General features: G+C 47.2%; 1 protein-coding gene across 3 annotated transcripts; it reads right to left on the reverse strand.

The window, feature by feature from the left end:
- Positions 1 to 13,642: 13,642 nt before the first annotated feature.
- atg10 (ATG10 autophagy related 10 homolog (S. cerevisiae)) lies at positions 13,643 to 23,941 on the reverse strand. 3 transcript variants are annotated; one of them, XM_018744998.2, is made up of 8 exons: positions 23,679 to 23,941; positions 21,280 to 21,408; positions 20,721 to 20,840; positions 17,219 to 17,351; positions 16,555 to 16,652; positions 16,340 to 16,437; positions 15,873 to 16,009; positions 13,644 to 15,426 (listed from the first exon to the last, which is right to left on the reverse strand). In XM_018744998.2, exons 2-7 carry the CDS (start codon positions 21,406 to 21,408, stop codon positions 15,895 to 15,897), a joined length of 693 nt encoding a protein of 230 aa, XP_018600514.1. In that variant the 5' UTR covers positions 23,679 to 23,941; the 3' UTR covers positions 13,644 to 15,426; positions 15,873 to 15,894. The 3 variants fall into 3 exon arrangements, with proteins under 3 accessions (XP_018600515.1, XP_018600514.1, XP_018600513.1); XM_018744999.2 differs by having other exon boundaries at positions 13,643 to 16,009; positions 21,342 to 21,408; XM_018744997.2 differs by having other exon boundaries at positions 13,644 to 16,009.
- Positions 23,942 to 25,307: the final 1,366 nt, after the last annotated feature.

A 25,307-nucleotide genomic window follows, 5' to 3' on the forward strand; every position in this document is an offset into this window, starting at 1 on the left:
TTTGTGCTCCAGGGTTATTAGCACTTACTTTTTAATTGACCGCTTCTCCGCTGGATGAGCAATAAACCAGGCAGGAATCCACCCAACATGTCTCCTGTTCTGTGCGTCCTGTTTACTTTTACTTCGCCAAAATGCTCGTAGTTACAGAGCAAACATTTGGCGCTACGTCCCGGCAAAGGCGCTACTTTTAGCGGAGCTGCGTCAATATAGTCCGAGGAGGAGCAAGAGGAAACGTCCCATTGCGGGCCGGGACCGTAAAGCAACTCGGCTAAAGTGTTGTCTGCTCCCAGCTCCTTTGCTTAGTGGCTTTTTTCTCTTCCGTGTCCAGGAAGGCCAAGCGCGTTTGTGCCCTGGACATGTAACCTGAACCGCTTTACAGGTGACACAAGAGCAACTATTATATCCTTATGAATCACGTGCACGAGCGCAATTAGTTGTGCCAGCGAATGAAAAAGACGCACATTAAATACACAGGGGCACAGTAAGTAGCGCCTGGCAAGCGGAAGAGGTCATGGGTTCGATCCCCGCTCAGCGTGCGTGGAGTTTGCGTGTTCTCAATGTGGGTTTCCTCTCGGTGCTCTGGTTTCCTCCCACAGTCCACAGTGTGCGAGTGACACAGAGAGCATGTGTGTTCCACTGATGTGTGGATGAGTGAGCCAGTGTAAGTAATGTATCTAGCAGTGTAAGTCACCGCGGTGAATAAGGTGCGTGGGCTCATAACACTACATAGAGTTCATTGGAAGTTGCTTTGGAGAAAAGTAAATACATTAAATGTAAGTATGCTTTTTACCAAATCTCATTCAGTCTCTGAAATAGTAATAACGCCTGTATTTGGGCACTTTTCACAATTTTCACTACCTTCACAAATGTTCTGGAAGGATCAAAACTTATAAATACTTTAGGTGACTATTTTTTTCCAGCTTTAGGTTACTGACACAACGTAATTTAACTACCAAAAGCGCTTTGTATGTTCTCGGTTTTAAGTTGCCATGGAGACTTCTGACAACTTACCAAACTCACCGAAGCTTTCAATGGTAAATTACACCATGACGTGCCTGTATTATGACTAAGACATCGGGGGAAATTAATCGTATGTGACACTTGAGGTTTGTATTCTGTGTTGCTACAAAAGAATTAGAAACTATGCAGCATGTTGAGGACCGAAACCATTCTGGGTGGTCATTTGTTCAGTTCTAACTTTCATTCAGCTCTTTATCATTTTGTAGCATTAAAACCTCAAAAATAGAAGTGAAATAATTTTATTAAGGACAGTACTCCATCCTGACTCAGTAAAATAATGCTGTCGGGTGACCGTATACAGACATTACACTTATTACATATTATTTATTTAACATAAGATGAGTTTCTACAATTTGACTTCATGCCAAACACACGAACAATTTGTGTTTTAGTATGAAATGTTCATTTCAACTCAGTTATACCTCTGATAATGGCCACATGATTACACATTAGTATATATTTAGTACGTTTACAATATATGGAGAATTACTACGGGAACATCGACGCTCTGAAAAACCATAATAATTCAGGCGTTTCTCAAAACTACAGGCAATTGTATTGTGGCTTTTTGTACAGAGATTAGTACAATACCGGTTTTTCCTGTGCGCTCGGCTGGATACGCCTTTCACTGATGCGATGGAACTCGTGTGGTCACACAAGGCTGTAAGCGGGACACCATGGAATAAATATGGTTTAATGGTACGTACTCATTATTCTTTTTTCCCCACTGGGAAATAAAGGGCTTTACTCCCTGTACCGCGCACTCCGTTGTGTCACCGCATCGTGGCAGAAGGCCATCCGGTCCGGATGTTGACCGCAGCGCGGCCCGCAGTCTGACCAAGAGGTGACCGCAGCGTGTGTGGTTTGCGCACAGCCGTGACATTTTTATTTCCACGATGACAGACGCTCCCAATTCAAATCTACGATAAGACCGGGCTCTTCCGAGGAGACGGGTTTTCCCAGCACGCCGACGTGTCGAAAAGTGGCCCTTCGCCATGTTCACGTAGTCCGGCTCAAACAGAGGTCACACACTTGTGTTCAGCTATAGATGCGAAAAAGTAACCCAAGCGTACGCCCAAGGAAAGGATCTCTCTCTCCTGGCGGCTCCAAGGCACAACGGTTTAGCAACGGCGACGGGCCTCGTATCACAGCCACGTTTATTAGAGGTGAACGTTAATTGTGCCTTAATCTTCGGAAGAAAACAAAAATGTGGCTACATGCAGATCCGCAGAGTATGAGCACAGTCTGAGTCGCAAAGGTATCGTAGATCCACCCTGCTGTACTGTAGCGTCGCCGTTGTGAAGCTCTCTTCTCAACCTCTTCTCTCGAGGTCGGCCGACGCTCTGCTTTGATCTACGAAGCCATCAACGGATCTACTCCCCAATATCTACAAAACCTGATCACTCGCTACACCCAAACCAGACTGGTACGCTCCTCCACCTCTGCCTGCCTGGTGGTCCCACGCAAAACAGGTCCAAAATGAAAAGCACGAAGGTTTTCGGTTCTGACACCAACGCGATGGAACGAGCTCCCCCTCTCACTCAGAACTGCTGAATCTCTCTCATCGTTAAGAAAGTCTCAAAACACACCTCTTTCAGATTCACTTCTCTCCTGAACTCGTAAGGGCGTGATAAACGTGCACGTGTGTATTATGTTTCATAATTCAACAACAATTTGTCGAGTAATGGAAAAGCCTTTTCATGAGACAATTTCTCAGCAGGAAAGTAGCAGAGTAGAGGAAGACCATCGTGCTTCAGCGTACGCCGATGTGCTCGTATAGCCGAGTAACCCAATCTCCGTAAACCTGAGGCTGCACAGTTGAAAACCCAAAACAAGACAAAAATAAGTGATGAGAATAATGATCGTGCCACAGATCCTGCTGACATGTATCGTCCTGCATCAGCTGCATCGCTGCGATCCCCGCGTCAGCCATAGCGCTCGCTGGCAACGTGCACATGGTGTTTCTTCCTTGAGCTACAGCGCAGACCTCAGGGGCCACGGGACCGTGTTGCGCGGAACGCCTTCTGCCGCCGCGTCCTGAACGCCAACGTTTCTTCTCAGCACGAGGTTCAACGGTGTATTAACGGCATCATTTCTGACGTGCTACGTTTCCGGTCATTATTTCTCAGAAACGCTTCCAGATAATGGCACATGCATAAATGCATGACGAATTAAGGCCCACGGGCCTTTGGCCTCGCGCCCTGCGTTGCCGGGTGAGGCTCCGGCTCGCCGTGACGCCGCTCGGGACGAACGGTCGTGGACGTGCGTTGGTTCGGTGGCCCTTAAAGCGACACAACGGGCACTTTCATTTGAGGCGACAGCACAGCCAGCATGGCACTAACCCCGCGGGCTTCTTGTGGGAATACGGACCAACCGCAAGGCGAACTCTTCTACGAGGGACACTCGATGCTGACTTGTTCATTCCCCCCACACCCCCCCCAGGAGGTCTCAGGTACCCGCCATAGAAACCCAGGTGGCAAGAATATTGACTGGCCACTTTGTCCCGTTCAGCAGCAAGTCGGGTTGACCTCTATAAGCCCTAACCGACACGGTGCGCCACGTGGTTTCAATCAGGTTGTCTTGACTCCGTCAAAGAATCACTTGGGGTCGCAATCTTTCGACCACAGCCCTTCCGCCAAGCCTGCGTAACGTGAAACTTCTCGATCTGGCTGCTTAAATATACTTGCTCTCGGCGTGGTTTGGCCGGCATACGTTTTCAATTTGCTCTCAGAGAGGCTTACAGTTGGCACGTATTCTGTAGAATAGCTCACCCTTTGTGCCACGGAGAACGCGCAGCCCGTCCCCACAGCTACTCATGGCCAATTTCACGCCCACCAGTAAACAATTATGCTCTGTTACTCTGATCTCCCGGTGCTAATTGTTTCAGGCCCTCTGCATAGAGTAGTTTTTATCCATCAAAGGGCCCATGTGAAACGGTCAGAAGCTGGCACCCAACGAAATGAGCGTCCGCAGCCGAGGGGCCTACGACCCACACGTACCTTCAACCCCCCCACAATGTAATCATTTCGATCCATCTGGATGCATTACCATAGTGCTTCCAACGCATCTGACACAGTATCCCACTAGACTCAACATGTTACTCCAGGCTAAAAACAATAATCCACCAAGAAGCCTTTGGACATGTTGGAAAAATCAAGGAAGAGGATGTTTTTACATGGTTCCCCTCAAGGCCCCTTGCTGGCCATCCCAAGAGAGCAAAGTACATAAGTAGGCCATTGTGCTGCTCACAGCTACAGATTTATAGCCCCGATGCTTTTTCACACAATTGCAGCAAAGTGACCTTCCACAGCACTCCCGACAGGGCAAGGAGAGCCAAATGTTACCGCAAAACTATAATTTTATCTCATTTTATGCTCTCTGAGACAAAATGAGGGATACTGGCATTGAATGTGATTCCTGAAAACAGCTTAATCGCTGCATCTAATTAAGTGTCATTAAAATAACATCCAAACATAATGAGGCCTTCATTTGTTTGTTATAATAAGGACTTAATTTTTTAATCAATTTGATCAGTTCACATAAACAGAGGTCACAATGTAAGGTCTTTAAACCTTTTAAAGTGCTGGATTTCAAATTCCAAGTCATCTGTGAACACTGCTGTGAGATTAGCTCATTAGTGCTTTGAAAGCGTGTTAACATTTGGAACAATGAGAAATGTTTCTTAAATTTAGTCCCCGTGTACACCTGTGCACTTCACTAGAATTAACATGGAGGGGGGCACTATGATGAGAGTGATGAGATGGACTCTTAGACCACCCAACTGTCCTGGACTCGTGTCGCACGCACACAGAGGCTGCAGTGGAGCTCAACTCTGAAGTCATATAAGCATGTGACTGGTCTTGACAATTGTGACAGTCTGTTTCATGGTTTCTTTAATCACCAAGATCTACACAAAAGGAGAATCTTTTTTGTGTACATTTAAATAAAAATGAAAAAAGGCTCTAGATGGAAGCCCTGAGCCCATCAACCAAACAACTTATTTTAATGGTCTCCTTTCGACACTCTTCAAAGCCAAAGTAGCCCTTAATTGTCTTCGCTGACTGATGAAACCTGAGGGCCACGGGCCCCATGAGCTGACCCCCCCCAGGTGCAGCCAGTGGAATGCAAGTGAGGGGCAGGACCTTGTCACTGTGCTCACGAAAACATAACTGACAACGCTTCTTAAAATTTCAGATGTTTATGAGACGGAAGCAAGCACACTTGAGCAGACGCCTTTCTCCGAAACAATGCCCAAGTACCGCTGTTAACCTTTATTTAGTGGACACCCATGTCCAAAGCAGCTTCTGGTGCTGGACAACTTTTGCTAAACTCTTTTTAATCATTGACCCATTTAGAGAGCAGAGCAATGTGACACACACACACACACACACACACACACACACACACACACACACACACACACACACACACAGAGAGCAGGTAATTTAGTCACCAGTTGACCGGAAAAGTATGTCTCTGGACTGTAGGAGAAAACAGAAACTCCATCCAAAGACTGAGCTCATTTGGATTTCAACCCACCTCTGAGTACGTGCTCCAGGAGCTGTGTGGCACCAGCTATACTTGCTGGGTTCATCTCACACATATCAAGGTCATGATTGTGACTTACGTTTCACTGCAGTTACAGTTCCTTTAATGTTGTGCAGCTAACCTTCCCATGTGGGTGATGCTCAGCGAGCGCCTCCACCAAATGGATGTCTACTGTACATGTTGTCACCAAGATTAGAGGCAAGAGTGGACAAGAGGGTCTCCATGGTCAGTATGAGAACTTACATTCTGGTGAAACAATTTGTACCAAGTGCCCTGTGAAATTAAATGATGTAAATTTTATTCAGAGATAAAACAGTAAAAACTGCAAAATGTAATGTTCTGTATCTTAAGTGGTGAAGAATCTTTCATCGGCTATTCAGTAATCATAGAATACCCGATAACAGGGCCTTAAAGTAAGTGGACCGTCTGTGGAGATCAGCAGAGACATAACCCCGAGAGAAGGTGTGGGGAAGGTCAGTGCAACTCCTGGAATCTCAGTGTGACTCCTCAAAGCTCGGTGCAAATCCTCGAAGCTCGGTGCGACTCCTTGAAGTTCATTCCAACTCCGCGAAGCTCAGTGCAACTCCTCAAAGGTCATTCCAACTCCTCGAAGCTCAATGTGACTCCTCGAAGCTCAGTGCAACTCCTCAAAGCTCAATGCATCTCCTCGAAGCTCAGTGCGACTCCTCGAAGCTCAGTGCGACTCCTCGAAGCTCAGTGTGACTCCTCGAAGCTCATTCCGACTCCTCGAAGCTCGGTGCGACTCATAAAAACTCATTCCAACTCCTCAAACCTCAGTGCGACTCCTCGAAGCTAATTCCGACTCCCCAAAGCTCGGTGCAACTCCTCGAAGATCGGTGCAAATCCTTGAAGCTCGGTGCGACTCCTCGAAGCTCAGTGCGACTCCTCGAAGCTCATTCCGACTCCCCAAAGCTCGGTGCAACTCCTCGAAGATCGGTGCAAATCCTTGAAGCTCGGTGCGACTCCTCGAAGCTCGGTGCGACTCCTCGAAGCTCGGTGCGACTCCTCGAAGCTCGGTGCGACTCCGCGAAGCCCGGTGCAACTCCTCGAAGCTCAATGCATCTCCTCGAAGCTCAGTGCAACTCCTCGAAGCTCAATGCATCTCCTCGAAGCTCAGTGCGACTCCTTGAGCCTCAGTGCAACTCCTCGAAGCTCATTCGGACTCCCCGAAACTCAGTGCGACTCCTCGAAGCTCGGTGCGACTCCTCGAAGATCGGTGCAAATCCTTGAAGCTCAGTGCAACTCCTCGAAGCTCAGTGGGACTCCTCAAAGGTCATTCCGACTCCACGAAGCTCAGTGCGACTCCTCGAAGCTCAATGCATCTCCTCGAAGCTCATCGAAGCTCAGTGAGACTCATAAAAACTCATTCCGACTCCCCAAAGCTCGGTGCGACTCCTCGAAGATCGGTGCAAATCCTTGAAGCTCGGTGTGACTCCGCGAAGCTCAGTGCAACTCCTCGAAGCTCGGTGCGACTCCTCGAAGGTCATTCCGACTCCGCGAAGCCCAGTGCAACTCCTCGAAGCTCAGTGCGACTCCTCGAAGCTCTGCGACTCCTCAAAGGTCATTCCAACTCCTCGAAGCTCGGTGCAATTCCTCGAAGCTCAGTGCGACTCCTCGAAGCTCAATGCATCTCCTCAAAGCTCAGTGCGACTCCTCGAAGCTCGGTGCGACTCCTCAAAGGTCATTCCGACTCCTCGAAGCTCGATGCGACTCCTTGAAGCTCAGTGTGACTCCTCGAAGCTCGGTGCACCTCCTCGAAGCTCGGTGCGACTCCTCAAAGATCGATGCAAATCCTTGAAGCTCAGTGTGACTCCGCGAAGCTCAGTGCAACTCCATGAAGCTCATTCCGACTCCTCAAAGCTCGGTGCGACTCCTCGAAGCCCCCGTGCAACTCCTCGAAGCTCAGTGCGACTCCTCGAGGCTCATTCCGACTCCTGGAAGCTTAGTCCCTCTGCAGGCTGCACACCACCAAAAGCACAAGAGGCAGAGAAGAGTGGATCCTCTTAAAGCTGTGAATGCAATTCCTGTCATCACTGGACAACAGGATCCAGAACTTTCGAGAAGTAAACAGCATTGCTGCGTTGCCCTCTATTCAGGAATAATTTCATTAATCACAAGCTGTTTTTCCTAGGAAACAGACATGTAATCAACTGAAGCTTTTATGTGGAGTAAGAAGCAGTTTAGTCTGTCCTGAATGGAACCCACTTGTCCCCCATCTGCTCCTGTATCTACTTATTATAACATTCATACGTACAGGAAAGACGAGGCTTCAAAGAAGAATTTAACGTTAGAGCTGATTTCCCACACGATGTGCACATGATGTCCAAGTCAAACCTTTGTGGTCAAATAAAAAAGCAAACCACCGAGTCTGAGAGCACCAGTACATCTAGGCGCTCAGTCGTCTGTTCAGCTTTCTTACACGTTGTTTTACTTTTGTAAGTCTGGAAATTGCACGAAAGGACTAGCACCCTGTCCAGGATTTACCCTGGCTGGCCTGGTGCCCCATGTTTGTGCGATAGGCTCCAGATCACTACAAGTCTGCAGTAGGATTCCGTGCAGTTAGACGTGGAGTGCGAGAGAACGAGTCATTCACATTTCACTGTGTTCCAAGTATCCAAACATGTCATGAAAAACCATTCGTTACATTTCAACTGCATGCTTCCCCCATGGCTGAGGTGCATCTGCATTTATGCGCCATGAGGACAGTTATAAGGAGCAATGCGAGGGGCGTTGAACCCGAAGGGCCTGACTGCCACCGCTGCTGCAGTTCCCTGAACTTCAACTGTATGTTGTTTTGTGTAAAAGTGCCAGAGAAGTGACCTATTAATGGCAGCTAATTAAAAGAAAGTTTGGGAAACAACATAGACAGGCTGTCCCGCTGCGTCAAACTGGAGCCTAACCCGGCAACACGGGGTGCAAGGCTGAGGAGGAGGGGACACACGCAGGAGGGGACACACCCAGGACGGGACACCAGTCCGTCGCAAGGCACCCCAAGCGGGACTCGAACTCCAGACCCACCAGAGAACAAGCACAGGTCAAGCCCGCTGCGCCACCATGCCACTGCGCCCCCATTTGGGAAACAAGCGACATTAAAATTTCAGATAATGAATTTATGAATTTATCTGTTGAGGTCACGTTCAATTCAGTCCAATTCACACACACACACACATTTTCAGAACCGCTTGTCCCAATCAGGGTCACGGGGAACCGGAGCCTACCCGGTAACACAGGGCGTAAGGCCAGAGGGGGAGGGGACACACCCAGGACGGGACGCCAGTCCGTCGCAAGGCACCCCAAGCGGGACTCGAACCCCAGACCCACCGGAGAGCAGGACTGTGGTCCAACCCACTGCGCCACCGCACCCCTCAGTCCAATTCAATACATTTTTATACAGTGCTGAACAAAGGATCAGGGGACAAACAAATGGTTGGAATACATTAAATTACTACAGTAGGTTGAAATAACAATAATAAATAAAACGCATAAAACAAAATAAATAAAATATTTAACAAGCATATACTTTCTCATATCGTGCTCAGGCTATTTACGAATTACTATATCGCTTTACAAACACTGTGACAGCTGGTTTCATGAGGCGTGTCGAACTTCCGCACCTCACCTACTTATACTATTTCAATTTCTTGACCACCTTAAATATGTATATCTTATGACGCATTTGTTGAGCATTTCATCTCCTGTCTTCTCAGCTGAGAGCAGGAGATACTGATACTGGCGAGTGTGTGAGAACCTTCCACAGAAAGAAGGGAACAGGGTTCTGCACAGAATGCTCTCTTTCCACGTCTTTTCAGCACGTTCTTCCGTCGCTTACATTCCAAAAGTTGATGTTCTTCATTTGGGAATATTAGCGGTGCTGATTGTACTTGTCGATGTGATGATTCGAGAAATTTCAGCGAGAGTCCTTGTCCTTGTCACTGCGTTGCAGACGCTGCAGGAGGTTTCCGCTGGAGAATAGCAGGTCTGCGCGTTCTTCTCATGAAGCTCAAGGCAACGGCCCCATCTGCTGGTTCACATCATGAACGCACTCTTCGTTCTTTCTGAAGTGTGTGTTGAAGGTGTTGAACAGATATTCATACGTGGGAAGAGTCAGAAACTTGAGTACCACCCCCTCACTCAGCTAATAAGTTTTTCTAGCTCATGTCAATGTGGGGCTTTGACTCTCCTGTCCAGTTTGTTCTGTTCAGGTGCTGAACTCACATTTTACACTGCTGCTGTGAACTGACCACTGCTGCACCAGAATTTAAATCTAAAAATGAGTCTAGTATTCCGTTGCTAAGCTGCCAGCTGTCGTCTAAATTGCTTGCAGTGTCACATTGTGATACACCGGGGTGTGTCAGGTTGAAGAAGGGACCAGGTTCGAGGCAGTTGCGGCTCAACTTTCTGAAACTTTAATTTTCGAAATCCACGGTCCAAAATCCACGCCCCCCCGTGCTCATGAAAGAGCGGTCAGGAAGCTCCGGTCCAGTCCCCAACAGGTCCCCAGCTGACAGCAGCATCTCCCCTTTCTGGTCCAACAGCTCCTGAGGAAGCCCAGTCCACTGCCCCCTGATCACCACCTCCAGTCCTGCAGGGAGTCTTTCCTCCAGCTCACAGCCTGCTACCCCCATGCTCCCCCATGCTCCCCCAACCCCACCACAGTCACACACCAGAGCCTCTGTTGGGACCAAATGACATCGCTTCTTGAAAACCATTCGCCATCCATCAGGAGGCTCCTGGCACGCTCTGCTACTACCTGCAAGAAGCAGCGGCAGCTCTTGTAGGCTTCGCCACCTAACGTGATGCAGCGGGCCAGTGTGGGCCTTTCCTGATTCAGTGACCCATGACCTTTACTCCCAAAGTCCGTGTTTTCGGTGAGCTCTCAAAACTCGATGAAAGGAAAAGAAGTGGGGTTCTCAGCCTGCATCAACATCAAACCGAGTCTTAACTGAGAGGCATCAAGACACAACTTTCAGTGTCCAAGCAAACAGCTCCACTGAGAAACACACTAAGTGTTTGTCTACTAATGCAGCCTTTAACACAAAAAACAGAACAGTAAAGACGAGATAAATGTACGAAAACAACGCAAATGAATCTGCATTCATTGAACAAAGTGACATAGTGTCTCAGCTCCTGGGCTGTGCGATTGGACACGGGTTTGATCCAGTCTGCATTTTGTCCCCATGTTTTCATGATCTTCCCCAGATGGGCCTTCACACAGCCGCTACTTCGGCATTGGATGTGATTTTTTTTTTAAAGAATAAGGTACAAAAACAAAGAAAAAAAAAAGAAAGAAAAAAAATTTTAAAAATAAATTGGTAGGAGGTTATGAGAATTCATCTATCCTGTGTTTTATACACCTACTCGAGAGATGAACATCGGCGCATCAAGTTGAAGGTAACAAACTAGGTTTACTTAAGAGTGACATGTCTGCAGCCATGTCTCTTTCTCTTAATGTAATGCACAAATTGAATTTCTGCTGAGATGTACATCACTTTGGAGAAAAGCATCTGCTAAATGAATAAATGTAAATGTTTCGGTGGCTGTTCTCCCAAAGATGTGTGTTTCAGGTGACCTGAATGCCTCCTCATAACCACTGTAATTGAGAAAAGGTAAAGAAATAAACATCAAGGTGTTGCAGTGCTCAGCTACTGAAAGGTGCAGCTGCAGAACCAAAGTGCGTTATCACAAACTCGGAGACTCCAAGTCAGAATGCTGAGTGACTGCAATGGGAGTGTCTCGAGATGACGGCACCTACAAAACAAGAGAACTTGCCTAGATCGTCATACTTTGAGTTGCCAGGCAGTGAATCGGTGAACAGTGGCAGTATTAGTGTTTGCAAATCACCTCGAATAATGTGGTAAAACTGGGGACCATAGGATTTTTGAATGAAAGCTGTCACAGGGCTCTGCTAGAAGGGCATGGAGTGGGGGTGCAAATTGGTCTCTCTCCTCTCTCTTTTACTTTTTCTTTCTCTTTCTCTCCGTTACTTGCAGACGTTGTCAATGCACTAGCTTGTCCCTCACCTGCCCTTAGACCCACAGCTGGCTTTTAAGAACAAACTGGAGTCTGACAATGTCAAGCTTGCACTCCACACCAGGGGGGTCTGAGATGTCTCCACCTTCCCAAAGTGATGTCACAAAGACAAAGTGATGGAGAAGCAGCTCACGGAGTTTGGCTTTCCTCCACAAGTCGAGCTACGTGTGAGAGTATCTGCTTTTCAGAAGCGTAAATACTGGCCTCTCTCTTATTCCAACAAAAGTCCCATAGGAACAAAGTCATTTTCAGTGGCGTCTGAACTGCTTCTAGGAGACGCTGCTTTGCCTGTACGCTCAGTGCCGACACTCAGAGAGAAAGGGGAAATGAAGACTTGCCCCGCATTATGGAAGTAAAAGCTGGAAGCAGATGAAGAACTGCTGCAGGTTTCATAACTGGCCCCAGAGTGTGCGAGTTTGAGTGTGTGTGTCTCGCTCTCTCTCTCGGACACCCTGCAGCCCTTTTGCCGAGCCACGCTTAAATCCGCTCAGAAAGATTGCTTGGATGGAAGCCCATGGGAGCAGCCTGACTCGGAGCTCACCGGGCACAATGGGGTCAGAACAAAGCTGTACGATCCCAACCCCCACCCCAATTACACACATCCACTCTCACCAAGTCAGCAGATATTGGAGAAAAGAGAGAGTAATTTAAGCTCTAGCAGGCTTTCACATGTAGTTTAAGATGTATAAAGATTCAGTATTTCATACACAATTTGTACAAGAATTTTTATCCTGATCAAAAATACTGGCACCCTTGCACTTCATGCAAATAACGCACAACTTTGTCTAAAAATAAGTTGAAACCAACCTGAGCATTTCTGAAGGCTTAATTTCTGTATTATTCTTACTTCCTCATTTAAAGGAATATTACATTTACATTTAATCATTCAGCAGATGCTTTTCTCCAAAGCGACTTCCAATGAACTCTATGTAGTGTCATCAGCCCACACACCTTATTCACCAGGGTAATTTACACTGCTAGATACACTACTTACAATGGGTCACTCATCCATACATCAGTGAAACACACACACTGTCACTCACACACACTATTGGAATACACACACACACACACACACACACACACACACACACACACACACACACACACACTCATTTTCAGAACCGCTTGTCCCATACGGGGTCACGGGGAACCGGAACCTACCCGGTAACACAGGGCGTAAGGCCGGAGGGGGAGGGGACACACCCAGGACGAGACGCCAGTCCGCCGCAAGGCACCCCAAGCAGGACTCGAACCCCAGACACACCGGAAAGCAGGACTGCGGTCCAACCCACTGCGCCACCGCACCCCCGACTATTGGAATATAAATTCGAAATAAAAAACAAAGGTTGTGTAATATTAAAAGTGAAATAAAGAATTGTGGAGGCTAAATACATCAGTCAGTTAGGGTTAGTTTATTAGGTTGTGCGGCATCTATAGCCTTATGCGATAATTACTTTAGAAAAGCACTGCACACCATCGCCAGTCCAGGGACCAAATCAGTAGAAAAAATGCCCAAGAAAATGAATGGGTAACAACCCCTAACTGAATCCACACCCAGGATGACTATGGTCTGTCCCATCAGCACCCAGAGCTTTACTGCAGTGCTCAGCTCCTGAAGGGCTCAAGGACGGCCCACAATTCCACAATTGTCAGTGTCACAAAATAATGTGGTACTGTCCACTGGGACGGTAGCATAGTGGTTACAGCTGCTGCCTTTGGACCCACAGGTGGCAGCTTTCATTCTCACCTCCAGCTGTAGTACCCTTAAGCAAGGTACTTTCCCCTAAATTGCTCCAGTAAAAAATTACCCAGCTGTATAAATGGGTAAATCCCTTAACGTTGTAAGGCGTTTTGGAGAAAAGTGTCAGCTAAACTGAATAAATATAAATTCTTAGATGTCTTTGTTCCCTTTGTCAGTCCTACTGAAGAACTCCTCAGCATGAGGCCAGAAGGTGTGTGACAGAGACCCCTACCAAGGACAGGGGATGGGATCATCTTCTCCACGCTACGGGGACAGCTGCTGGCGACACAGCTGTAGCGATGCTAGCGGTGCTTTACCGCAGCGCTCCAGGTGAAGCTTTTCCTCCAGCCCTGAGATTGATTGCTCACGCAGAATAACCCACTTTTTTCCTTTCTTTCTGGCTAACAAACGGGATGTATTCCTGTAATGGAGCGGCGTCCCGTCCAGGGTGTACCCCTCAGCCTTGCACCAGTGAATCTGGGATAGGCTCCGGCCCGTCGTGACCCTGACCAACATAAGCAGTTATCAAAAGTGAATGTGTTTGTAATGGAACTATTTTTTTTTTTTAACTTTCTTAACCATAACTTAAATGTTAACAGTTTTCCTTGTGCAGCTGTTACCAGTTCATCAGCTTCTTAAAAAGACACTAGTGTCCAGCAGATGGTCAGTAGTGTGTGTACATTTCATTGATTTGCATATGTTTTAGTGGCAAAGTAAGTATCATTATGAGCAAAGTCAACGTGTTTCTGACTCGAATGTTTGCTTTCACCAAACAGAGGTGCCTTTTGGTGAATCTATTTTTGTTTTTTGAGGTTTTGGAAAAAATGAGATTCTGAATAACTTCAGAAAATGTGGTTTAGCAGTGGTAAAATAGTGTAACCAGAGAGCTCAGAAGTGCAGCATTAACACTTCATCCTCTGGTCCTGGTCAAGGGCTCTTTTCCACTATGAAACGCCATTTAGAGCGACAATACAAACATCAAGAGTTACTATGTTCTCAGTCCAGTTCCCGTATCGCTTTGCCTCCTAAATCATAACACACTGATGAGTCCCATTCATTTTGGTCAACAACTGATGACTGGATGAGTAACCAAAGGTCCTCATAAGTGTCTGCTGTGAATCCGTGTGGACTCGTCTAGGTCTCGTTGTCCCATAAGAACAAAATCCAGAGCAATGACAGTTTGTTTATTTTAAATAATATAACCACATATGTAAAGACATCCACATATCAATAAGGCACAATGTACTTGCACAACTGGTATGAAAACAGGAATGGACAATGTTCCAAACTGCACCATTTGGGAATATTAACGTTTTATCATCTCTGTTGCTAAACGGTGGGGGGGGGGGGGGGGACCGACGAGGAGGCGTTGCTACAGACGCAGTAGTTTGCTGCTTGCTGCATCATGGCACGACCGAGTGTCTGGCGGTATAACTGGATGGGTAGGCCAGACTCGTTAGCCTTGGTTGACATATGAACCCCAGGTATAAAGGGTGGGGCCAGTACTGCACACACTGCGCTCCACCTAAAAACTCCACTGCACAAGCTAGAAGGGCACGCCTACGTCTACGTCTGCCTGCCTGTCCCGCATTGGCCCGGTCAGCGACCAGCAACTTGCAGCAGATGCGGGGAAGCCCCCTTCCCAAATATTCGTTCACGAAGCCAAGCCATAATGACTTTTCAATCCTATCTCAATAACACCTCATCGACACAATGGCCTGCAGGGTGTTGCTTTGGTTGTTTCCCTGAGAATCCTACCGTTGAGATGCACAAAGAGAACATCCTGCAGCATGAGCCCAACACCCAGCTGAACCCTCTCCCTCTCTCTCTAACTCTTTTACACACACGCGGTACAGACATGCCGATATATACATAAATAGATGCATAACAATGAAAGAAACACAGCAGAGAGTAAGAAATGCTGAAAACAGCACTGAGAGACCGAAGCACATCCTTTAGGCTGCTACCCACCAGCACACATGGGGGTTCCAAGAACCTTTTCTTCGAAGACCTTGTCCTCCTTGGCTTTAACATGAGTCTACAGGGTCTGGCTCAGTCATTCACTAGAGATGAGAGGGGATGAATATTAATAATAATCTGTGTTCTACGGTCTGTACCAGATTACCCTTCTGGACATATTGTCGAAGGTATCAACCTGATTTCATACCTTCATGGTAATGTCCTTATAATAATACACTGATGCGACTCAAACCCATAAGCCCTTTGTTCAGTACTTCCCACGGTAGCTGGCTGACTGGTTTCAAACACATTAAAATAGTCTCAAGTTTACCAGCAAGCAGTTTTCATTCATTGTCACGTCTACCATGAGATATTTAACCGAGTAAATAATAATAAGAAGAATTAGCATAAATAAAGGCAGGATTTCCCTATACTCAGATTCTGGATGTTTCAGTCCAAGGCCTGTTGAGCGCACAAGCAGAACCCTATTGAGTGTGGCTCATCCACACACTGACTTGAACCTTTCAGTAGAGGCATCACCATCACACACCAGGACATGCTGGGGTTTGGCATCAGCGAGCAGCTGTCCTCTCAGGCTTGGAGGCCACAGTAGCATAGCTGAGGGGGATCTCCAGTCCCACCATGGGACCCACCACACTCAACCATGAAACAATGTAATTCAGCTTCCTGTGGAATGAGAGGTAGGATATGGCGGACTGGTCAAGAGTTGGCGGTCAGATCAAAAAATACCCACAAGGCAACTCAAACAGCAATATGCTGCAAACTTGTTTTGAAAAAGAGTCACAGGCACACAGGAGCTGAGGGTCACCTAAACAAGGTGTGCAAAAATATGCACAGCAAGTACCCCAGTTACATCACAGCCTGTCTTCGTTTATGCTATTTAATAACTGAAGCTGCATCACATGCCCTGTTTTCATAGCTGCGCTAATAATGTTTTTGTCGTTCACACCTTTAACAGTAGAGAATATTACAGTAATGCCAAAGACATCCACTTGCCTGCATTCATTCTGAGCTGCCTCAAGAATGGGGCTCATGAAGTCCCAGGTGCGACAGGGATGGAGGACGAAGAAGGGCTGTCCAAGACAAGGATGCTCCTGCAGGAGAAAGCAGCGATCCAACAGAACCCTCCGTGAAACGTTTAAGCTCCAAAGAGGTCCAAATACTCACCGAGGAGCGACGTACGCACTAAAGGGAAGTACAGACTAACGCACCTGCTGGGTGATCGTGTCCCAGGGGCTGTGCAACAGCCGTCGCCTGTAGCTTGGATGCACGTTGTCCCACATTTCTTCTAAGGACAGCGGGCGACCATCTGTGATCGAGAGAAAGTGCACTGGAAACCCACTGCTTCGCTGGCGCGGTACAGTATGTACCCCATCGATGAGTTCTTCCATTGAAAACGGCGTGGAGATTATCCTTCAGTCTACTGGTGTAACTGGGTTTCCCATTACATTGAGAATCCAACCTCTAGCCTTGCAATCACAGCGCTGTTCCCAAAGCACTGCACCTCAGAAACATGCATGCTCTAGAATGAACTAGAACGAACTAGAATGAACTAGAATGACCTTGCATTGCATGTTTGAACAAGTATCAGGTTGGAACTTGTACAGGTTGAATATGGTATTGATGAAGACAATCTTTCTAAAATGAACCCCAGCACATTATGAGACTACATCTATATCATCCTCTCTAAACGCTAAAACACTTCCGCTGCAAGCTATTTAACCATTTCGTGGTTTTCGTAAACTCTATATTTGAGATGCAGACAAGAATCTCATGTACAGCCAAGCAGCTCCTTTCCTCCTCGTACGTCTGTCTCCAGCGAATACATAAGCTGTGGATTATTGGTGGATTTAAGTGATCGGAGACCCTACTTACCCAACGCTGAGGCCCTGAAGTACAACACAGGTGTTTGGTAGCTGCTGGAATAGAGCACGTGGTACTCGTAGCGAATCGCTGCTGACCACTCTGCATCCAAAGCCTCCCACTCTGAGCCATCCGGTGCTCCCTCCTTTAAAGAAGTATTGAACATTCCACATTATGAAAACGACTGTTATAATATTATTACAGTAATAACCCACCTCCTTTACGAAGGCATTCAGTAGACTGATGTTTGCTTATCCGGACAATAAGAATTTCGTCCTCCGTTATGCACTTTTCTCTCAATTATCCAGGGTGAAATGTCTCCGACCATAAAAACCCAATGAGACCAATAACTCGTCCCGGGCTACAAAAACAGCCGCAGCTAAGCGTACAGGCTAAGGCTGCTGGGAACGAATGGCAATGAATGTCATCTCAGTCTGTATTCACAAGAAATGCTGCACTGTGTTCTCATGCACACATCATTGTTTCCAGTGATTATATTCAGTGAAGGAGGCAAAAAGTACTGGAAAAGGCTGTAAATCCACAAAGGAGGAAAACGTTAAAGAAGTGGCGTCATGCTTAGGTCACACTTTCTAACCATGACACCAGGAAGAATACCACAGGAATAAGCACTGGCTTCCTATAGCTGTCTGGATCAAATTTAAGATCCTGGTTATTGTCTACAAATGTATTAATAGAACTGCTCCCAGATATTTACAAGACTTGATCAACCGCTACTCCCCAACCAGACCGTTACGCTTTTCTACGTCTGCCTGCTTGGTGGTCCCACACACAGAGGTTCTTGGTTCTGGCTCCGTTGTGGTGAAACGACCTCCCCTTCTCACTCAGGACTGCTGAAACTCTGTCCATGCGAAAAAAAGAGTCTTAGAACTGACCTCTTCTGGACTCACTTTACCTATCATCTCTTAAGTTCATGTAAGGTGTAAATGTTCATGCACTATAACTTCGAGATCATACCTGTTAAACGATGAAACCTTCACACAGCTACCTGCGTAATGTAAATATTTATTTAAATATAATTATCAGGAGTGTGATTAGGAACAGTCCATTATTCACATCAACCTTTATAGAGCTACTCGTGTGATGAACGTTGGTTCATATGGTGGAAAGAGACAAACTAACCGCACTTAAGAATCACACATCCGCATCTAAGCGTCTCTTCCTCCCAATGGAATGAACACACTGTATTTTCTACGAGATGTTTGTCGCTTTGGAGAAAAGCGTCTGATAAATGAACGCATGTAAATGTGAACTTTAAGCTGCCTTGGCAAAATTGTACCCGTGCAAGAAGGTGCCGCACAAAGCAGTGCTACACTACAGGTGACTAAAATAATTGGACACTTGGATTGTGCTACATCTCCCAGAGGTCGCCCTGGATTCCCCCAATTCTCCGTGTCACTGTAGGCCTCAAGCTGCAAAGTGATCCTCGCTCAGGCTCTTTCTCATTCGATCCTACAAACAAACGTCTTTAACTGATCCAAATCACTGATTCATGTTTAAGGAATGTGCAGCCAAAAGCTACGAGTCTTCGCGATGAAGGAAGGAGTTTCGGTTCCGGTAAAACAGCAGGGCACATGAAAAGTGAAAATGGAGATCATTTTGAATAAAACTGTCAAAGCAGAAGCAAAAGAACAATAACTTCGATAATAAGAAAGAATAGAACAAGTAGAGAAGAGCGACGCCGCCGGTCACGTTGATTGGTCAGAAATGCCAGTAGACGACTAGTGCAAGTCTCCTTTTCACAAAACATAATGTTTTCAGTAAAACAATAAAAACCACACAGCCTGCATAAAGTGAAGGGTTTATTAAGAGAAGTAACACATTTAGTCGTTAAGCTCAAAAGAGGCCACCCCTTCTCAATAAAGTGTTCTGTCACTATAAACAAGCGTGGGACGATGTCACAGCTGCAGCAGCACAACAAGCTGAGCCTCGGAAAGCCTCCCGGAGCATGTTTTTGCCCACAGACACGTGCGAGCGTGTGTGTACTGGACACTATTTATAGCAGATTCCCTCAAAGAAGAAATTGTACATTATTTAACAACGAGTTTCTATAAATGTCCTTAATAACCAAGGTGGTTTGTGAACTTTTAGACTCGAAATCAAAAGACAAACTCAAAAAACAAGACAGATGCAGACGTGAAAAGTAAGAAACGTGCCGTGTTTCCGAAGGCCACAGCCAACACGTTATATCATAAACAATATCTTAAACAGCATGGAAACACCACGAAGAACCTGCCCTGCGAGACGGGTATTGCGCATAATAATCCGGCGTCCTTAATTGCATAATTAGCCACCAAATTCAGAGGAGAGATTGTAAACGGCGACAATGAGCAACGTTCCTATTTGTCTGTGTTCAGAATGTTTCTTTCAAATGCTGTATCTGAGGAAACATACACGTGACCGTTTGAGCCAAGACGATTTCGAGGCGGATGGTACGATAAGGAGCGTCCGAAAACACACAGACGCACGCGGTCCGTCCCCGTCCGCTGCTCCGGAACTGCGTATCCAGCCGGTGAAGTGAGAAATGCTGAGCTTTGTTCCCCGCTTCTTAATTATTATTTTTCATGTATTTGGCTGAGACTGAGGAAACTTACAGGGGTCGGTTTATCCGAGCTTCGGTTAAAAGCGCGTGCAAACCAAAGCGTGCACCTCGGGGGGGCCACGAGAACTACCCCCGACAATTTTCCTCTCTAACAGTCCACAGTCCACGCCCCCTTTTCATTCACCGACCCACCGACTGTCCAGTGCAGTCACAGCGGTCCGGAGACCGTTGCAGAACCCCGTTCTGCCAGGCAGGCAGGGCACACCTTGGAAAGGAGAGCAGTCCATCTCACATAAGCACAAACCCCCGAGGAGCAGTTAGTCGCCACCGGTTCACCGGGCCTCGTGCGTCGGGACCGCTGGGTGCCTTGAGCTAACTGCTCCCATGCACAGCAACACGGCGCTATCTCCCCTTTGGAAAAAAAACGTGCTCTGCAAGCGTCATCTAATGCTCCCATGAGCACGAAGGGAACATAACGCTGGAGAAACCATGGTCACGTCTCACTGGCCGCAGGACTGTGAACAAATGCTGCACCGAAGTTCATGCAGACTTGTCCCGTTTCCTGTTGTTTTCCGGCATGGAACAGGAAGCCCTTCTGCCCTCGGAAAGGTCCCCACCCGCTCTGCCGCTCTGTTAAATGGCATCGATGTGTAGGAGACCGTTCGGAGACTTGATCGCTTCCTGGGCGGTGCACCTTCAGGCGGCAATCCTCGAGCCGTACGGAATGGGCGAACGAACCCCATCCCTCGAGTCCCCGGCTCAGAATAAAGCGGAGGAACTCGGGTGCCTGGCAAATGAGTCAATGAAATCCACGCAACGCCATCCACACGAAGTCAGCGACATACACCGAGACACCTCAAGACACGTCTCGCTTTATAGTTACCCATGAGCGTGACCTGTTTTGCCCTTCGATTTGAAAGACACCGTCTAAAGGACACCACCTAGACACCTTACCTGGGTTTCTTTTCCAAGGGCGCAGACGTCTTCCTCTGACTTGCAGCTCCCATCTAAGGATGGCGTGTTGATCTTACCGCGACCCAAAACTGTTTTCTTCATGTATCCATCGGCAGATCCCTGCAACAAAGATGAGAAATTGAGGCCCTTAACTGTCTGACATTCTAACGAGTCGTTTAAAATGTTGTTATACAGATGACCTTTCAGGACACGCTTCTGCGCATGACTTTGCTTCGAGATTTGACCACGACAACAAACGTATCGGAGATCGTTCCTCATTCAGCCGTCTTCTCTGAACGTCCTTAAAGATACAGCCTTATATGTACACTCCTCATACTGTTAGTGGACATAATTCACCCCGGGAAATTTGTCACTCGGGTGAATTACTTCTATTTACATGGATAAAATCAGGTGGCTGCGAGAGCCGAACAGTCAGTCAGTCAGTCGGCGTTACCGCGTGGCTTCGACAAAAAGCAAAGCCGGTCACAAAATGCACTGTAGACCATTCAGCATCACCGGACAAGACAATGAGCCGTTGAAGAAGCACTCCCACACATACATTGAACCCTTCCCAGCACCACCCATCGTCCAGAGCGCAGGACTGTTGGAGGAAGAGCTCACAGCACTGCCGGAAACCTTCCTCATCCAGGTACATCGCATCTGCCACCAACTTCCTTGGACTGGACATCTGAAACGCAGGAGGCGCCTCATTAACGATGGTGCAACGAGAGAAGGGCTGCGGACAGAAATCAACTCGGGTACAGCAAAACACGATCAAAACGAAAGCTGGTCTCGAACCCGGTCCTCTTCTGCGAGCGCTAATCTTTGAGGCTTCGTTTGTGTTAATTTGGTCAGTTTTACTGCTGGATGTGCCACACATTTCTAGTTCAGGAGTGAAAGCAAGTGAATATTTTGCGCAAATATTTACTTATTATTTCCGGCAGAATTTCTTTCTTTCACAGATTAGATAAGTAATGAATGAAACTGGAAACGTTTACATGTGTTGCAGAAGTGAGTGTTTCATCCAAAGCGACAGAATAACCTGCCAGGTAGTAAGTATGAGGAATACCCCACTAGTCTCAGCCTTTAAATCCAGGCTTATGACCTTTGCCCTGTTGTGTACCCGCTGTACTGTTATTTTCGTACTTGTCACGCTTGTTATTTTCCCAGTATAATTATCGTGTACCTGTTAAAAAGGTTTGTAGCAACTACTGACCTTTCTTCACTCTCTCTTTACCACCTTAACTAATACCCTGCTGACAGAGAACGCTTAACCCACTTATGAAAGATGATGGCCTGGGACTGGACAACAGATTTTTTTTTACTTGCATTTATGTTACTGCCTTTAGTGACACTTTTCTCCAAAGCGACTTCCAACGAACTCTCTGTAGCGTTACCAGCCCACACACCTTATTCACCGCGGTGACTTACACTGCTAGATACGCTACTTACAGTGGATCACTCATCCATACATCAGTAGAACACACACACACAGTGGGGGACCTGAACAGCATGTCTTTGGACTGTGGGAGGAAACCAGAGCACCCACGCAGACACAGGGAGAACATGCAAACTCCACACAGACTGAGCGGGGATCGAACCCACGTCCTCTCGCACCGCCCAGGCGCTGTGCCGCCGTACCGCGCTTGGGATGCCCAGGAGGGGTGGGCACCCACTGGTACAACCCCATTCCAGAAAAGGTGGGACAGTTTGGAAAATGCTGATAAAAAGAAAAAGGAGTGATTTGTAAATTTACTTTGACTTGTATTCAAAGAAAAACAGTACAAAGACAAGGTAATTCATGTGTTACCTCATCAACTGCACTGTTTTCTGAAGATACACGTTTATTATTCTGTTTATTCTGATGTCCGCGACACGACGTCTTTTGTTTTCCTCTCCTCCGCAGCCACTCAGCTTAATGAGCTGCATTAAATGTAAATGTAAATTAATAATGTAAATGAGCTCTCCAGAAAAGTGAATTAAGTTGAAATGAATTATGACAAAAAACGTGTATCTGTGTCGGAAAGGAATCCGGTTCCTGTTGCTGACAAAAACGGTCGACGACGGCAATTCCGTGTTTTCCGATTCACCCTCTAGTGACACGTGACGATATGAGCAGTTACCTGCCTTACCTTACTTTACCTTACACACACACACACACACACACAAACACAAAATCATAGTGCGGAACTGTGACCGCGCCGAGCGCGTGCAACATACAGCTTCCTCACATCTCGTCGTCTCCTTTCGTTCTATTTATTTATTTATTTTATTATTTTTATTTCGGGGGGGCGCGGTGGCGCAGTGGGTTAGGCCTCAGTCCTGCTCTCCGGTGGGTCTGGGGTTCGGGTCCTGCTTGGGGTGCCTTGCGACGGACTGGCGTCCCGTCCTGGGTGTGTCCCCTTCCCCCTCCAGCCTTACGCCCTGTGTTGCCGGGTTAGGCTCCGGTTCCCCGCAACCCCGTATGGGACACGCGGTTCAGAAATGTGTATGTGTATTTTTTTTTTTTTTTTATTTACAAACAAACACGTGTCATGTCCGAGTCACAGGTGAGAGACGCGGCTGCGCGCGGCGAACAGGACGCGGGAACAGCAGCGCTCACGTGCAGAGAACCTGCTGCTGCGACACGCGGACGACGCGCGCGCCACCGTCGTCAGCGCTCCGCAGGCAATAAGTAACACCGTAAAGTAGCGGATCGAAGACGAACTTGGAGTTAAACACAGTGAGCGTGAGCTCAAGCTGTCGGGAAGCGCTGCTGTGCCATGATGACTCAATGAATGATCGTGTCTCCCGGCTGCGCTGTCACATAAACGCGCATTTTTTTCCGCTGCACTAATCTTTTGGTAAGAATGGGGAGAGACGCACACTTGTAACGCCCGTTATCAACAGTCGAGACACTAAAACACATCGCACGGCGCGCGACTGCTTAAAAACGCCAAGAAAAGTGTCGTTTCTCACCGGGGAACTTCCGGGATCGCAGCAGCGGAGGGACACACGGGAAGAGCGAATGTGGTTCGGCGCAGGCGGTTTCAAGCCGCCCTCCGCGCGGAAGGTCTTTCCGTCCCGTAGGGGGAGGAGCTTCTCAAGGGGTCCTTCGCGTTCACGGCTCGGGCTCTTCGGACGGCCGAGCGCTTCCTGGGAAGAGGCGCGCGCAGCGGGCTGCTGCTGTGCTGACGGCTCGAGTGACAGCGAAATATCATCGAAATAACATCGAAATAATAGCCAAGGCGAAAAAAGCAGTACAAGAGGGGAATAAATAATGACTAAGAGAAGTGCTGCGCTCTCTTTGGAAGCTCCGAATGGATAATAAATAAGCACTTGTTTCCTCCGCTTCCCTATAATAACCGTTACCTATTCGGTATTCCTTCTCTGCTTTGGCATGAAAACTCAGTGCAAATGACCATTGCAAACTGTTCACGTTCTTAATCAAAACATAAATCAAGGTATTTGAAGAAATGATACCACATGCTTTGTTAATTTCTATTTTAATCTAATATTTGTCTCAGGGTGGCACAGGCTAAAAGGTAACATTGTATCCCACTGACTGGGGATTCATTGTTGCACTTTTGACCAACTGGTTCCTCCAAGTCTGTGTTTCATTTCCACTCCTCTCCGTGGTCCTCAAGGTGTCCAACTGGGGGCGCCATGGATGGTGTCCAACTGGGGGCATCTCTGCTCTTTGCAGATGATCTTGGCCTCCTTGGACCATGACATTTACATTTATTCATTTAGCAAATGCTTTTGTCCAAAACGACATACATCTCAGCAAAAGTACAATTTATGCATTACATTAAGAGAAAGAGACAAAGCTGCAGATATGTGACTCTGAAATAAACCTAGTTTGTTCCCTACCGTTTGCTGCACCGAGGTTCATCGTTCGACTAGGTGCATAAGACACAGGATAGAGAAATCCTGATACCCACACCATTTTTTCTTATTATTAAATATTATAAGATACACAAATGAACAAGTACAATGCCAGAGTAATGGCTGAATAAGGTTGTATCTGGGGATGCTTATGGAGTTACGATGCGTGAACAGTTGCACCGTAAATGAGCTGGAGAGATCTTGGGCGAAGTGGATCTGGAAAAGGTGAGTTTTCAGACCCTTCAGACCCATGACCTTAAAATGTGAGGTCAGCGTACCAGCTCTCCTGTGAAAGAGTGTGGTGTTCACTCCGGGGGGGGGTATCTGCTCCTGGTGGAGGAGCGCAAGTATCCCGGGCTGTTGCTCATGAGTGTGTAGGAGACTGAAAGATGGATCAGTGCAACATCAGCACTTTTACAAGCACTGTGGTCTCCTTCATGAGTGATGGAAACAGTGAATGAGAGGCTGAAAGGCAGACTGGGGCAGCGTCAGCAGTTCTACACATAGTACAGCGTTCACACAAAGCCCTCCGTTCGTCTCTCAGTCTACTTCGCCATCCTCATAACCACAGGTGAGCTTCGGCTAATGACTGAAAGAACATGATTGCAGATACAAGCCCCCAAAATGAGGTTTCTCTGCAGGACTGCTGGGCTTACTGTCTGTGAGGGGCTGAAGAGCTCAGCAATACTGCTGTGGAGAGTCTGAGAGCAGGGTCGCTGT

The sequence above is a fragment of the Scleropages formosus genome, chromosome 6 (genome assembly GCF_900964775.1).
Source record: "Scleropages formosus chromosome 6, fSclFor1.1, whole genome shotgun sequence".
In the NCBI taxonomy this organism is placed as follows: Eukaryota; Metazoa; Chordata; class Actinopteri; order Osteoglossiformes; family Osteoglossidae; genus Scleropages; species Scleropages formosus.

Bases quoted from the DNA above. Each gene is read 5' to 3' on its own strand.
- atg10 (XM_018744998.2), bottom strand. From the start codon at position 21,408: ATGTCCAGTCCAAGGAAGTTGGTGGCAGATGCGATGTACCTGGATGAG. The intron at 16,438-16,554 runs GTGCGTTAGTCT...TTTCTCCTGCAG, and splicing joins GGGACACGATCACCCAGCAG to GAGCATCCTTGTCTTGGACA. The intron at 16,010-16,339 runs GCAAGTGGATGT...CTCATTCCACAG, and splicing joins GCAGCTCAGAATGAATGCAG to GAAGCTGAATTACATTGTTT.